General features: G+C 41.6%; 1 protein-coding gene across 1 annotated transcript in view; it reads right to left on the bottom strand.

Moving 5' to 3' along the window:
* FRMPD4 (FERM and PDZ domain containing 4) overlaps positions 1 to 17,290 on the bottom strand; it is a gene marked incomplete at its 5' end in the record, with an annotated part of 188,994 nt that overhangs the window by 27,767 nt on the left and 143,937 nt on the right. The window contains one exon of the mRNA XM_082076260.1: positions 4,924 to 4,969. Within this exon, the coding sequence (XP_081932386.1) occupies positions 4,924 to 4,969 (46 nt within the window). The remainder of the gene's footprint in view (positions 1 to 4,923; positions 4,970 to 17,290) is intronic.

Raw genomic sequence — 17,290 nt, 5'->3', positions numbered from 1 at the left:
TTTAAGAGTTGGTGATCTATCACAATTACATTTTACTGTTTGCATTATTTATATTTTAGTATTTTTAGATGGCAATCACAGTCTGATCATTAGTCCCATATATGCATAATACACCTCTGTAAGGTGGGGAATACGATACCTTACTTTAATGAAGGCATTAAGAAAATCGAATCCATTCCATCTACAGCAAAGAGAAGCCTAGTTTATTGTGATTGTCTCAAAAACCACGAGTGAAACCACAGGTCAGCTCCAGACATTGTGGAACATGCAGACATTGCAGCTCATCTCATGACCAGATGGGCCTGGGCCATCTATCTCTGTATTTATTAAATGTGGAGGTCCTCCATAAAATCCCCTCCACTGGCTTTTTGGGATTCTGCCTCTCCAAAGTTCAGCCCTTTACATTCACGGATTATTCCTTTACCTTTATGATTACCTCTCATATACAGGTGAATGCACTTAAGTGCAGAAAAGCACAAAAGAAGTGAGCCATGGCATACTACTTTCAGCCCCACAACTCTGCAAGGATGAGAAACTCTGGGAATGAAAGAAAACTTCACCCCATACAAACTAAAGTTAAAATGGGCCTATAAGAAAGATGGGGACAGACTTTTTAGCAGGGCCTGTTGCAATAGCACAAGAGGTAGTGGTTTTAAACTAGAAGAGGGGAGATTCAGGCCAGACATGAGGAAGAAATTTTTTACAACAATGGTGGTGAAACACTGGCCCAGGTTGCCCAAAGAGGTGGTAGATGCCCCATCCCTGGAGACCTTCCAGACCATCTTCTAGTTGAAGATGTCCCTGCTCATTGCAGATGATCTTTCAAGGTGGCTTCCAGCCCAAACTATGCTATGATCCTACAAAAATGAACAAATGAAGGTCTATATGAAAAATAATGTACCTAGGATGGGAGAAAGGACTAATGAAGAGGGAAAAGAGACATAATGGCAGCTGAGGGTGGAAGTGGGGAGGAACTACAAGGAGAAAACAGTGGACAGGGTGAAGGGTGGAGGGGCTTTTTTCCACTTTTCTGAAACATTTAACATGGAAGTTTATGTTGAATTTTCTCACAGTCTTCACTGCTGAAAGATCATGCATTTCATACACCTACACTCCAGAAAAATCCATATATCCTAAGAGAAAGAAAGGTCAGGAGCAGCAGTGCTCACTGGGGCTTGCACCACACACAGATGGAAGAAGTAAGGATGCACAGCATGTCTTAAATGAGAGGAGGCTGCTTCAAACAGCAAAGAGTGGTTGGACAGTGGCCATGGACCAGCCAGTGCTTCCAGGAGGCAACACAGCGATGGCAGGTTTGTCTTTAACCACAACATGATGCTCTCCTGTGTAAGACTAAAGCTTCGTATAGAACTGACCATACCAAAAACCTGATAGGGAAGCTACACAGTGGAAAAGGTCCTCAGGATGACTGCAAAAAATGTACACATTCAAAGAAGAAAACCTATCATTTCTACACAAACTTCACCATTTCAAGCAGTCAAAAATTATCTTGTTCAAAATGCTCACATGTCTGACTTCCAAGCGACTTCCAAAACTACACCTTGGTAGTCTTTTTGACTTTATAATTTGAAATCTTTGTGACAAATCTGTTTCATTTTTATATCCTGCTTTACCACCACAAATCTAGATATGGTAGTTGCTGCTGTTACTCGACTCCAGAACGCAAAGCAGCATGAAAAATACTGTGAGACCCTCAACAAGATTGTTGCCACAATCATTATGATCCATAAATAAGTGTTATTTATTGTAGTTTTTCTGCAAATGTTATGTCTCAGACATATAGCTGTGCTACAACAAGAACCATCTCTTTCAAAACAGAAAAAGATCTTCTCCTTTCCCCTTTGCAGAACTGTGCACAGCAAGATTGCCATAGATCTCTGTTGGGCCCGGATGACATCCAAGGAGCTTAAGAGATTAATCATGAAAGCAACCTATCAAATGGTCTCTATACATAAAATCTGAACAGATATCAAAGCAGACAAGTTATTTGATTTGAGTAATGCTTAAAACTTGATAAGGCAAAAATCAGAACGGTAGTCCATTTACAATAAAATGGTCAGAAAAGATAATCAAATGCCATACTTCCAGAAATCAAAACTTTGAACTGCTTCAACTGCTCTAGCTGTTCAGTGACCTCCTTATGAGCAGTGGTGATATGAACCTGGCAGAGATTTGTAGATTGATGGAAGAAAATTATAGCTTAATGCTTTGGCTTGGTCATAATTAAAATTAAATTTTAATGAGTTTAAGCATTAAACAAAACTGAATGCACTTAAGCAAAAATGATCCACAAAAGCTTTCAAAAAGTACAAAGTGTACTACAGAGTACGATAAATCTAGATTGTGTCTACTTTCACCTGCAATCATAAAAGATGGTTACTTGAAAGCACGAAAACAAAGCACACTCCAAATAGTACAAATAAAAACAATTAAGAAACAGCACTCTTGTAATCCATCCTGGCACATCATTTTCATGCAATGATAGAAACAAAAGGTTCACCATCAAGAAGAGAGATTGACAAAATGTTTGTAAAGATGTATTTCTGCCAAGAATGGGGAAGACGTTCAGTCTTTATTTAAAAGCTCTTTTTTTTTGGTCTAGTTTCTACTTCATCTTTCCAGTTTTATTGGCAAAAAGATGTAAAAGGAAAAATGGAGGAGGCAAAATTAAAGGGGAAAGCACACGTGTATCATAAATTTTGAAGACATAAATACTGTTTACAAACTGCAAGACAAAATATACTTGGCAGAGGATCCCCTGCACAGAAGAGCAGAACAGACACACAGCTGGAGTGCAGCAACACCCAGGATGGTGGTGCCCAGAGGGATGTCACCCAACAGACTCAGGCACTACTGACAGTAACATTGAGGCAGTATGAGGGCCAGCATGATCCAGGTATTCAAGGTGAATCAGGAGCCCCCAGGGGACTTCACAGCTCAGGGTTTGCATAAACTAAGGGACCCTGAACTGCTACAGGGCTCAAACTGGGCTTCATGTACTGGCAGGATTCCCAACTGCTCCCCATCCCTATGCACATCTTCATTTCCACTGCAAGAGAATTTGGCCTTGAAAGTGGAGAGGGAACGACACTATTAATCAACATGTCCCTGGTCTGACCAGGTAAGGAAGTACAAGAGTGGAGAAAAGCAGAGATCTGCAGGATGCAACAGTCCTGCAGCTGAGGCTCTCCCAGTTAAGCTCACGCCACTGAAACATGCCAACTTTGGGATAAAAATGGGTCAGTTAAAGCTAGCTCTGATATGCATACATCTTTTGTATCTTCTGACTGCTGTGTGAATGTTCTCAGGGAGACAATCTTCACACCTACGTGAGACAAAACTTCCATTGCCCCTGAAAACAGGAGTGTTTTCCCTGCTGAGAAGGAGTTGCAGGACTCTAGCAGACATGCCAGAGGGGGGCAACACAAATACACACGTAAGATGGGTATACCAGCCTAAATGGTGGACAGGACAGCAAAGTGTTTCAGTGCCACACGTGGCTCAGTGACATCCAGAGGTAATGTGGTTATTGATTAGCTTTTTGTGCTATGTAACAAGAGGAGATTTTGCCTTGTCAGACCTCAAACTGAGCTTGGACCCAAATTGCTGGTAAGATGCCAGGTCATGGCTTATCTTCTTCTCCAGGCCAAAGGCTGGGGGAGGACCGTACCCACGGTGGAAAGGTGTCTCATTGAACATGGAGCGCACAGTTCATTTGGGTTCCAGTTTCCCTTACATTCAGTGTGTATGGGCTTGCTCTTATACCAGCACCACAGTGATAACAGGCCACAACACCTCACAGACGTACAGCACTACACTTTACTGTCTACTTTTAAGGACTACACAAACCTGTGCTGAAGAATATGCCCTTTCTTCACCTGACATGTAAAGAAAAGGATGAAGCCTGCAAAGTGGGTAAGGATTTTTTCCCCCGTCTGGTTTTGGGCAGCATGTGCTTTTTCCTCATTTAGTTGTTTTTTGGACTGGTTTCTAGAAAAGGTGCAGGACCAGGTGCAGGACCAGCACAACTATATGGCCACTTCTGTAACAAAAAGCTTTGCAAGATGTATATTTTGGCAGCTTCATCAGATAAAATTGTTTTCACATATTCTTTGAAATCCATCTCATCTCTTAATCTTGGGTGAAAAAGATGCAATTATTTATCCATTATTAATTAACTGTTGTGTATCAGGTTAGCCAACGGAGAAGTGAATGGACCTGTTGAAGTCACTCCTGCTGCGCGGCTGAGTCTCTCAGCAGTCTGCAAGGTTGGCATGACTGTGCATGGATGCACGGGAAGAGAGAAACGTGTTTCCTCCCTGGCTTGGCTTCTCTCCTTTTTCACAGGAGGTGGGTTTGAGCTGACAGTTCATGAACTCATCTCCCACAAAGCGTTGGGTGAGGTGCAAAGGTGCCATCCAGCTCTGAGGTGGGCTGCAGTTTCTGCCTGTTCCTTCAAGCCAGGCTCACACAATCCCTTGTCTGTCTCTTTGTTCTCTCCCTTCCACTCTACACACCCTGCACTGGTGATACAGGCAGAGCCCTCCCTTGCAGAAGGTACAGCTGGTTTGATATGGGGAGCGCAACTCTGTGGGACCGAGGCAGAATCAAGAGAAAACCGGGAGCTGCAACAGATTAGAAACTGAAGCAGAACTCAGCATCCTGCTCTACATATCATCCTAGTATGAGTTTAAATACACTATTATTATTTTGCTAATGCAGTCTTTGACTGCAGGACGCAGTAACACAGTCTTAAACATCACCTTTAAGAGACATGGCCCTTATCTCACTTATTTCTTTTTATTGCACAGATAAAGTAGAGACACAGAAAGAATATGGGCAGAAAAAAAACCCCTGCTATGTTGCTAGGAAACTAATTCAGAAAACACCAACGATACTTACAGGGTAAGGTTGAACAACAGTAAGGAGGATTGATTCTTTGCAGCTTCTATAAAAAGAAAAAAGAAAGTAAAAACTAGTAAAGATTCATACTTTTATTCACAGCAGATAAAAGCTTTTCTTTCTAATGGAGAAAACTGCAGTAATATGGTGAAATGTTTATTACAATCACATGGCAGAGAATTACACAGATGAATAATATGCCAAAATAACAATGGATATTAAAAATAATTTTCCAACCTAACGAATTGAATTGACTTAATTTTACAGCTTATGCTATGAAATATTTGCTTCATCAGAGAGACCTGCATGCTGCAACAATGGTTTTCTCTAGCAAGAACAGAGTAACATTTGATTAACCCTATCAGTTCAGCATCTATAGTCTATGAATTTCCTTCACCTACTTTACAAATGCAAGTTGCTTTTTATACTAGCTAGCTCTTGTATACTTAATGCCAAATTTATCTGAAGACAGCAGTGTTTTCAAACTAAAGATGAGGACAAAATTTACCCCCCTATTTGTTTTTTAGCTCACCTTTTTAAATGGGTGGGAAAAGACTAATGTTTGGTAAATACTCCTGTTAGAATTTTTACAATTTTACTAAATAAAGGTTTTCTTTAAAATTAAATAGCTCTTGTTTAGGAAGAAACTAGTTGATGGAAAGCATACAAGCAGCTCTAAAAAACCCAAATGATTTCCAGGCTAAAGATAAGAAACGATTAGGAATCTTGATACGATCAAGTGGTCTAGACAAATGACAATTGTATATTTTGACTGTTGCAGGGCACTTGGGTGTGGTGGATAACTGGGGAAAAGTAAGGGTAAAGTGGAAGAGGAAGGAAGAGAAGCAAATTAGAGTCAACATCTCTTTTATTGCGTTGTTGGTCAGATGGCTGCTGAGGGAGATATTAGCTAAGAAAAGGTCAGTTGCCATTTTGGTGAGATGGAGCTGATTTTTTTGCTGGTTTTACTAGTTTCAAAAACAATTAATTGCTTATTTGTATGATTTATTGCCTGGCTAACTGAAGCGCGACTGCTTTGGCATGCCTGACCCATTCAGTAGAATTAACTAAAATAAATCACACTGTATTGGTCTTACACAGTGCCACCTTATATGCATATTCCCATCACTGATACTCAACTTAAAACGTCAAAAAGCAAGGAAGAGACTGAAGGTCCAGTCAGAAAATTGGTCTGGAAAGTTTAGCTATACTTGATGAAGTCAACACATCTATGAAGGCCAATTGGGATAGCAAATTCTACTTCTGTCAAAGCCTTCAGCCATGCAAGGGGCAAGGTCTGACCAAATATCCCAACTAAAGAAAAATTTGTTAAGTTTCAATATTTACTACTCTCATTAGGTATTTGTATTATTATAGTAAAAGAGTACAGCTAGACTTTTCAAAAGGAAGGATTGAAGGCTTTCGTTGCTTGTCTGTGTCTGGAACAACAGCAATAAAACTAAGTCAGAAAGTAAAAAAAAATTAATGAGGAGCTACGTGTGGTGAAAATTAAATCTTCTGCCACAAACCAGCATAATTTTATACCTTTTAGATATAATGATAACCACTTTACAGAATTTCCCACAATTATTTTTCACTTCAATAAAACATGTTCCAAAGTCAAACTCCAGAAATTATTTATTCAATCATGAAACAGCCTTTATGCACAGTGTTCATATTTCTGGAAACTTACAGTTCATTTTTAAGGTCTCTAAGCTACAGCTTTGGAAATCTCCACAATTATTCTTTGTTATTTTCCATTGTTATTCTTTAAGAGTTTATAGCTTGTAATTTTAAAAGAACCCGACCACCATTCTGTTTTGGCTAATGACAGGATTTCCTCTCCTTTTTTTTCTGTTTTACATACCACATTTTTGGGAATTGGAAATAGCATGATAGAGAAATGTAATTTATTCCAGGAATCTCACAGTCACACCTATGCTATCCACATCTATCCAATTTGTCACTGCTATATTAATGTAGACATACATACAAGTAGACAGAAAACTTCACAGTGTTGTTAGCTATGAGATAAATTGCAGTCCTGGGATAACTACTCCATGCTCAACTGACCTCTTCTATTATTTTCAACCCACTAATCTATGTTTCTCATGCAACATAAGATTACCACCACCTCTGCCTCCTGAGGTCCAGCTACCTTAGAGAGTTGCCTTTGAAAAAGGAAATCAGCTCCTTCTAAACATATTTTTCATCTCTTCATTATTCTTGGATTAAATCTGTCCAGGTGTCAGTGTAGGCAAGATTCATTCTTGACTAACAAGAGTTTTTTTAAACCCCAAGGTCATCAGTGCTAAGATTTATTTGGGACAAGATGTTCTTACAGATTAATCACTTGTATTGGAAGGATGTTAGACCCTGGACCACTCATCCAACATGTGAGGCTATAATAAGGCCACTTGGAGTATCTGGATATGAGCATGCTACACACACACTAAGCAGGTGTCAAGCACCACGTACATTCCCCTCATCATTAGGGAAAACATCTTCCAGAAACATATGCTACATACAGAACACAGCACAGGTACAAGAGAACTATTTAATCAGCAGCTTTTTGATTTGCAGTACTCAGTCATGACTCTACTGCTCATTTTAAAACCTCCTCAAGTGATGATGACAAAACTCCATCCTCAGCACTTCATTTTCTACTTCCAATACTGTTAGTAAATTCTATATATCTAAACAATAACCCTTGCACAGCACTAGAGATTGTCAATTGTACCATGTATTGTATAAATCAGTAATGGAAAACCAATGGAATCACTGACTTTGTGCTGTGATCTGTAAGTTTTATAGCTTGAATGTGTGTGTATATATGTATTTCCATGTCTGACAGTAGCACATATAAACAGTTTACATTAGTTTACATAAACTAGGTACACCACCACACTTAAATGCAAGCTACTTCTTTTTAACAACTTCAGAAAGCCAGTGGCAAAGGCTAAAAAAACAATTGCAGTCTTACTTTCTCCCTGAAAAGTTATTTTCTCTTTTAAGAATGTAACTAAAGAAACAAAAAATAATACAGACACTTAATTGCCTTTCATGCTCACTTCACCACAACCTAAGTATTTCTGATTTAAATCAACATACTCTTTTACAGTCACTCAAGAACAAACATATGAAATTCTAAGCTTGGACAACAGCTCTGGACTTTTTGGGTGCTCTGACATCTGACCAGCAAACACTAACACTACAATAAAATATCATCATATTTCTTTCATTTCCTGACATCAGAATCAAATGGTGACAACATGGCTAAAATCTGAAAACTGCAATGGGAATTTCAGTGATTCATCTCTTTGTCCTTCCCTGTACCCTGTGTGGTGATTATATTTGTCTGTTCTCCCTCCTCCTTACAGCTACTTAGGCTGGAACAAGGAGAGAATATAGATGGTTCGAAAATCAAATTATGGCGCATTATAAAGGTAAAGTTGTATTGCTAAGTATGACGTGTCTTGGGCTACAAGAAGCGTTAACATTCATCTACAATGCCGGCCATTGACTTTGTCTGTGAACTTGTGGCTGCAAATTATTGTCTCTTTTCTGCTTCCTTCTAGCTGGAATGGAGGAAGGGCTGCAGGGGCAGATGAGGGATATGGGGGACTCCCAGTATCTGAGTGATATGGAATAAATTGTTCTGTTCTTCATATGTGTCCTACAGCAAATATAGCACAGGAATAAAGAAAAATGATATTTATTACCTGTACTCACTCCTAAGAAAGGAAAATTATTGCTTGTGCTAATTTAAAAGCTTTAAGCAATTTTACATACTAGAGGAGTACTAGGTTTCTCTCCCAGTGAAGACAAATGAATTAGGAATTGACATATAATGAATAATATCATTTACAGGTAATGCAATTAAGAAAAATCTTTCTCCTAACTTATCTCTCACATTAAACATCAAATTCTGAAACTCTTGATTTGAAACACTACGCTTTGTTCTCTCCTATTTTCTCTGTTTCACTTTGGGTCTCTCTACTGATGGGAAAGGTCTGAATTTCATAATGATGGAGTGTGATGCCATGATTCACAGTATGCTTCACACTACAGTTTCGAAGTAAGGAAACAGAAATTAGTGGGTCAAAGCAAACTACAAAATGTAACAGGTTACCTCAAATGCCCTATTCAAAGCTAAGGAAAGTGGAATGAATCTTCACATTCTATAATAGCATCTAGGCTAGAGGAAAATCATTCAGCATCTGAATGTCTTTCATTATTATGAAGATTAAGGTAATAATAACGAACAAAGAGTTCGCAAAGTCACTCTACTGTAGTACATTTCAAAATGATCATTTTGATTTGAGCTGTGTATACTTTCTTACATAAAACCCGTTCTACAATAGTTATCTTCACCTAGGGAACTCCAAATTTCACTTCTCCAGACTTTTATAATGAGCAACAGTTCCCGTGGAAAAGAACAGTTTAGCCCAGAGATCTGCCTATATTTATTTCCAGGATCAGAGACATCTTGTGGAGAGACCTCAGTGGGACACAGTACATTCATCTTAACTCTCAGAATCACAGAATCACAGAATGTTAGGGATTGGAAGGGACCTCAAAAGATCATCTAGTCCAATCACCCTGCCGGAGCAGGAACACTTAGATGAGGTTACACAGGAATGTGTCCAGGCAGGTTTTGAATGTCTCCAGAGAAGGAGACTCCACAACCCACCTGGGCAGCCTGTTCCAGTGTTCTGTCACCCTCACTGAGAAGAAGTTTCTTATCAAATTTAAGTTTCCTGTCCTTCTTGAACTGAGGGGCCCAGAACTGGACACAATATTCCAGGTGTGGTCTCACCAGGGCAAGTTCAAGGACACTCAGTTCAGGAAGGACAGGGAACTGCTGGAGAGAGTCCAGCGTATGGCAACAAAGATGATTAAGGGAGTGGAGCATCTCCCTTATGAGGAAAGGCTGAGGGAGCTGGGTCTCTTTAGCTTGGAGGAGACTGAGGGGTGACATTATTAATATTTACAAATATGTAAAGGGTGAGTGTCACAAGGATGGAACCAGGCTCTTCTCAGTGACAACCAACGGTAGGACAAGCGGTAATGGGTTCAAACTGGAACACAAGAAGTTACACTTAAATTTGAGGACACATTCCTGTGTAGCCTCATCTAGGTGTTCCTGCTCTGGCAAGTGGGTTGGACTAGCTGATCTTTTGAGGTCCCTTTCAATCCCTAACGTTCTGTGATTCTGTGAGTGAAGGGGAAGGAGAACCTCTCTGGACCTACTAACCACCCCCCTTCTAATACACCCCAGGATGCCATTGGCCTTCTTGGCCACAAGGGCACAGTGCTGGCTCATGCTCATCCTGCTGTCCACCAGGACCCCCAGGTCCCTTTCCCCTACGTTGCTCTCTAATAGCTCATTCCCCAACTTATTCTGGAACCTGGGGTTGTTCCTACCCAGATGCAAGACTCTACACTTTCCCTTGTTATATTTCACTAAATTTTTCCCCACCCAACTCTCCAGCCTGTCCAGGTCTCGCTGGATGGCAGCACAGCCTTCTGGCATGTCAGCCACTCCTCCCAGCTTGGTGTCATCAGCAAACTTGCTGACAGGGCACTCTAGTCGCTCATCCAAGTCATCGATGAATATATTGAATAGTACTGGTGCCACTACTGACCCTTGAGGCACTCCACTAGATTCAGGCCTCCAACTGGACTCTGCCCCCTTGACCACGACCCTCTGGCTTCTTTCCTTCAGCCAGTTCGCAGTCCACCTCACTACCTGATCATCCAGTCCACACTTCCTCACTTTAGCTGTAAGGATGCTGTGTCACATGCCTTACTGAAATCAAGGTAGACCACATCCACCACTCTGCAATCACCTTGCTACGTCGTCATAAAAGGCTATGAGGTTGGTCAAGCACAACTTCCCCTTGGTGAAGCCATGTCGACTGCCCCTAATGACCTTCTTCTCCTTGATATGCCTTGAGATGGCAACAAGGATAAGCCGTTCTATCACTTTCCCAGGGACAGAGGTGAGGCTGACCAGTCTATAGTTACGGGTCCTCCTTCTTGTCCTTTTTGAAGACTGGAGTAACTTTTGCTTTCCTCCAGTCCTCAGGCACCTCTGCCATTTCCCAAGACTTGGAAAAGATGATGGAGAGTGGTCCAGCAATGAACTCAGCCAGCTCCCTCAGCACCCGCAGGTGCATCCCATCCAGACCCATGGATTTATGGATATCCAGATTGCTTAATTGCTCCCTAACTCATCAACCGAGGCAAACTCCTCCATTGTCCTGACTTCCTCAGGGGGCTCAGGGGTACAGAGCTCCTCAGGACAGCTTCCAGCAGAGTAGATGGAGACAAAGGCGGCGTTCAGTAACTCTGCCTTCTCTGTATCTTCTGTCACCAGGGCACCCACCTCATCCGTCAGTGGGCCTACATTGCCTCTGGTGTTAGTTTTATCTGCCAGAGATGCAGGTATCTGCACTGATATCATGCAGTCCCCCCAAGTGTGCCTCCAGGTCCTGCAATGATGCCAACCTGCCTGAGTGGACTAGGAGAACCGTAATAAGCTAGTGAACAGATTTGGTATCCATTGACATCCCTGAAACAATGCAGAGGGACAGGGGGTGAGATGCTTTAAGATGATTATGCCTTTTCCCAATGCTGTTTTTGTTACAGGAGAAGCAGTGCTGTTGCCAGATATGAACACACAAGCTAAAAGTTCATGCAATCCAGCTCCTCTGCACCAGAGAACTCTTCCAGCAAGAGCCATTGCGTGTGTGGCTCTTCCCCCCCCACCGCCCCGTTTCTAAAGGCAACACTGCAGTGCACAAACCACAAACAATGTTTCCATGACTCAGGACATCCAAATGAGAAGTAAAACAGATTAAACCAGACTGGAAGCCATGCTACTGTGGGCAGATCACTTCTGATCTCTTGATTACATCTACCCATAGATGAATATTGTTTTAGCAGCAGGTGAAGAATCTGACCTCTCCAAGCTTAGGAGAAGGATGTTTTCCAGACAATTTTTAGGGGAACACAGAAAAAAATACTTTCTCAAGAGGTTGCCAACACATGGCACAAGAACTGCTTGAAAGGTGGCAGTGGGATTTCAGTCTCTGCCCATCCAGCTGGCTGCAGTGACCTCCAGGAAGGCTCTCTCAAGATCCTGTACACAGCTAGATGTAGGCTATCCTGCCATCATGCTATACAGGCAAGGCAGGGTATGCCACACAGGGCATTACTTCCCCACCTCCATCTCAGCAGACAGTTACAGGAGCACAGCAGGCAAGAAATGTAGCAAGAAGCTCATGTGCGATACCACAACAGTGAGGCGTGGGGTCCCAGTTTGAGGAGGAGGGGTAACATTGCATGGTATATAGAGAAGAAGGGACATGAGGCCAAGGCCTTGCTTTGGGGGCGTACACATGAGGAACAACCCAAGAGGTGAATGGAAGCATCAGGTTGGATGCTGTTTTTTCCTTGGGATTACAGAGCACAGAACACACGACCATGGTGTTCAGGTCTTATTTTTGGAGATATACAGGGCACATTGGAATCTCTGCTATCAGAAGGCAGATGGATTGCACTCATGTTTGGAAAGCTGGTGGCTGCTTCTTCCACCACTGTTAATGGTCTTACCTGCCCCTAGCGTTACTGTCAATGCAGTGAAATACTCAAATTCAAATTATGAACTCCTGAACCTACAGTTTAATTTGAATAGCTGTGCTGCTTCACAGGTCCTTAAAATTAAAGTCTTCCATTAAATATGTGAAGACTTGTAGCAGCAGAAGCAATCTGTACAAGAATCTGGGGGTTTTATAGGATTCCTGTTCAACTGAGCTAGTCTAAAAACTGTGCAAGTAATGGATGAAATGACCACTGCCACATAAAGTATAAAAGATATAAGCAGAGGATTATTACTGCACTGCAGGATCAAACAGCAGCAGAAACACAGCTGAGAGAAAAGATACTCTGATTCAAACATAAATAACTTCAATAATAGCATACAGAAAATTACTGTCACAGCAAATTGCGTTTTATATAAATGTTCTTCTTTCTTTAAAGGTCTAGCATGGTGTGAAAGTCAATCTTTAAAATTGTCACAGTCTGCAGCTGGCACTAATTGGAACCCTTGTTGGCAGTCTCTGTAAGAGGCCAAGAAGAGAGAGCGCCTGCAGGCTGAATTACACTTGCTTCCTCTGATAGAAGTGGTCCCTTCAGATCCGGGCTGTGGCACACTGGCGGGCCTTCACATAGGAGATGCCATTTCAGATGACTCTGCAGCAAAGGCTTTAAGAATAAAAAAGTTTCCTGTTCTCTAAGGCTGTCCATCTGTCAAGCTTTCACATGAACCAAATTCACTCCGTTTTCTCTTTTATTAGCACTGTGGCAAGGTAAGCCCTATAAAGTTGTTCTTGAATTTCAGTGCTTTATGAAGATGTACATTTACCTCTAGCTAAAATAATCACCCTCTCCACAAACACCCAAAGTTGTCCAGTTGCTTATATTCTCAACTATAAGCCTATAATCAATGTAACTAAGTTACCATAATGTCAGTCAAACAGTAAATACCTGTGCATGTTGTACAAGAGTGCTTTGGTAAAACTGCTTGAATATTAACAGCAGTGTCACTCTGCTACCTAATTGCTGAGCAATGTTACCTGTAGTTCTCTTTCAGACAGCATCTTATCAGCTCCTTCTTACTATGTCAGCCTTCAATTCATTCTGGAGTGCAACTCTGAATAGCAGCAATATACAGAAAGCTGGGCTGCCTTCCTTAGGCAACCTTTTTCCTACTTACACAGATCCATTATTGTCTCCCTCAGCCCCTGAGAGAACATGGGGTTAAACCTCGAGATGGAGTAGAGGATATATTAGGATTTACTAACACTGGAGTTGTCTACTCCAGCAGAATCAGTATTTGCTCATTTTGGCTAGTGTAAAAACCAAGAGCCAGATGGGCACACACATACATCTGATGGACTGAGACTTTCACCAAATCCAACTGCTAGAGTGCTACTGCCACACGATCACTGCATAAATCACTTCATGCTGCATGAAGATGCCATACTGCCAAGGAGAAAAATGTAGCACTTATTGCCCTATTAATTAATTGTTCAGCTGTCTTCTTCTAATTAGACTTCCTGCACATTAGTTTTAAAGGATCAAAGACAGACAAAGTGGGATAATATTGGTCTCTCCGGTCACTCATCCAGGCCAGCGTTTCAGTGCTAGTTTTCCTGTCATTAACTGCCAAAGCCTCAGAAGCTCAGAGGAAAAGTTAATTCTCAAAGTGTAATGAACAAAGCACAAGATGAGCCAGCCCCAAGATATCTAATGATGAGACATCTTTAGGAATTGTGCTATGGAGCTACTACGCAATACTATCAAAATAAAATATTTACAGAACAGGGTGGTCTCACCGTGGAAAGGGCAGTTCAACACTCCTGAAAATTCCTCATCTTTATTTGTCAGACCATGTTGATTCCGTCAGAACATAATGACTTTTAAATGGCATTTCTGTGGGCATTTTGAGTGAGCTCTTTCAGACAGAGTCAAATTCTGTTTTCCCGTTTTGCAGCTGCTCATGCACGGAAGCTGACAGGGACACAACAGCTGCCCACTGCACTCAGGTATGTTAAACTCATGAAATTATCTTGCTATCACTTATCTTTAGCACTAACAGACTTACTGAGGACTACGAGGAACTTGGACTGTACTAAAACACCAAGGCTGCAGAACAAAGTGCACAACATGCTAAATTCTAACCACTCCACAAAATCCAACCCAACACTGACATGAATGATTATGCTTTGAAACAGTGGCATGAACTCATGCACCAACTCTCTGGTGCAGCCACCAGGGATGGAGCCATGATTATGAAATCTAGTCTCATTACTCCGTCATTTCTTAACTTCAGCTTTCAAAAATGGAGACATTGAGAATTTGTTATAGTTGTGTATGTGGTCACAGCAAAATCTAACTTGAAAATGCTAAATGTAATTACAACATTCTTCTAATCTTCTAAATTTTTGGAAATACATCTGGATATACCAACTGGATTCAGAGTTCATGTACCTGGGAGAGAAAAAGGACTAAAACACCTTGAGTGCTTTTCTGTACAGGTCCCAAATGCTCCTCTACATTATCTGAATTAGATTAAGAGAGGCTTTCTTGTGCTCTACTGAATTTTCAGCAATTGCTTACATGTCTTGATGCAGTCACATAGCTGTTTGGATTTTTACCTCAATAGCAGAAACAGACAAAATAACGAAACTTAAAGGACTCAAGGAAAAGATGAGGTAACTTTCCAAACCCTGAAAGTTGGTGTTACTTCATTTGCTTATCTCAGTGCAAAAGGAAGATTAACAATACAAACTAGCAATTGAAATGGATGTTTCAGAGAGCAAAGATAACTCTAATACTCATATAATGAGGCCTTGTTTTCTTATTTGTTTTCTTTCAAAGAGGCAGAATGCAAATTTTCATTTAGGAAATAAGTTCTTTCTTCTAATGGTTTATTTTTAAGGTCTGTTTTTGCTGACACTATGAGGGAAGCAAAAGATTTGATTTCATCAATGCTGGGATACATCTTTTCATTATAAGTGGTAGAGCAGCATGCTTAAGATGAGGACATCTTGACAACAGGTAAAAAAGAATGAAAGACAAATAATAATTCTTTGAAGATTCACATAGTACTAGGGAAAAAATCATCGAAAGACCAACAGCTATGGTCATGGTTTGAAAATACACTACATCAAGCTTCCAGCACCAGATTGAAAAATCTGTGGCTGCATGCCACAGATTTGAAAGGCTGAGGGAGCTGGGTCTCTTTAGTTTGGAGGAGACTGAGAGGTGACCTTATTAATGTTTACAAATATATAAAGGGTGATTGCCAGGCTCTTCTCGGTGACAACCAATGATAGGACAAGGGGTAACGTGTTCAAATTGGAACACAAGAGGTTCCACTTAAATTTGAGAAGAAACTTCTTCTCAGTAAGGGTATCAGAACACTGGAACAGGCTGCCCAGGGGGGTTGTGGAGTCTCCTACTCTGAAGACATTCAAAACCTGCCTGGACACATTCCTGTGTAACCTCATCTAGGTGTTCCTGCTCCAGCAGGGGGATTGGACTAGATGATCTTTTGAGGTCCTTTCCAATCCCTAACATTCTGTGATTCTGTGCTGACAGCTCCAGAGTTGTGTGAACAGCATCTATAAGTACCAGCATGCTCCGGAACTCTAATAAAACAGCTTTCATGCAGTATCAGGTATTGTCTTTCCTTCATGCAGCCCAGGATATGGTTGGCTTTCTGGGCTGTGAACACATATTGTCAGCTCATGCCCATCTTTTCATTCTGCAGTACCCCAAGTCCTTCTCAGCAGGGCTGCTCTCAACCACTTCATCCCCCAGCCTGTATTGATACTGGGTGTTGTCCTGACCCAGGCGCAGGACTTGCACTTGGCCTCATTGAACGTCAAGAGATTCACATAGGCCCACTTCTCGAACTTGTCTAGGTCTCTCTGGATGGCATCCTGTTCCTCAGGCACCACACCACTCAGCTTGGTGTCATCTACAAACTTACTGAGTGTACACTCAATCCCACTGTTTACATCATTAATGAAGTTATTGAACAGTGCTGGTCCCAGTAAAGACCCCTGAGGGACACCACTTGTCACTGGTGTCCATCTAGACACTGAGCCATTGAACACTTCAGGTGCAACCATCCAGCCAGTTCCTCATCCACTGAATAGCCCACCCATCAAATCCATATCTCTCCAATTTGGAGAAGGATGTTGTGGAGGATCATGTCAAAAGACTTACAGAAGCCCAGACAGATGACCTGTCTAGCTCTTCCCTTGTCCACTGATATAGTCACTCCATCATAGGCCAGTAGATTTGCCCTTGGTGAAGCCATGCTGGCTGTCCCTGTGTCTTAGCATAGCTTCTAGGAGGATCTGTTCCATGATATTCCCATGCACAGAGGTGAGGCTAAAAGGTTGGAAGTTCTTGGGGTCCTTCTTTCTACCCTTTTTAAAAATGGGTGCAAAGTTTCCTTTTTTCCAGTCACCAGGGACTTCACCTGACTGCCATGAGTTTTCAAAGTGGAGAGCAGCTTGGCAACTACATCAGCCAATTCCTGCAGGACTCTGGGATGCATCTCATCAGGTGCCATGGACTTAAGTACATTCAGGTTCCATAGGTGGTCATGAACCAGATCCTCACTTACAGTGGGAGGGACTTGCTCCCCCAGTCCCTGTCTTGCCATCCATCCACTCAAGAGGTATGGAAAGAAAAGGTTGCCTGTGAAGACTGAGGCAACAAAGTTCAAGTACCTCAGCCTTCTCCTCATTCAAAATAAACACTGGTGTAAACTTGTTCCTTG

This window comes from Streptopelia decaocto, assembly GCF_964273445.1.
Source record: "Streptopelia decaocto genome assembly, chromosome: 1".
Lineage (NCBI taxonomy): Eukaryota > Metazoa > Chordata > Aves > Columbiformes > Columbidae > Streptopelia > Streptopelia decaocto.
The sequence above is the reverse complement of the archived record's forward strand: the minus strand, read 5'-3'. Positions and strand labels throughout refer to the sequence as shown.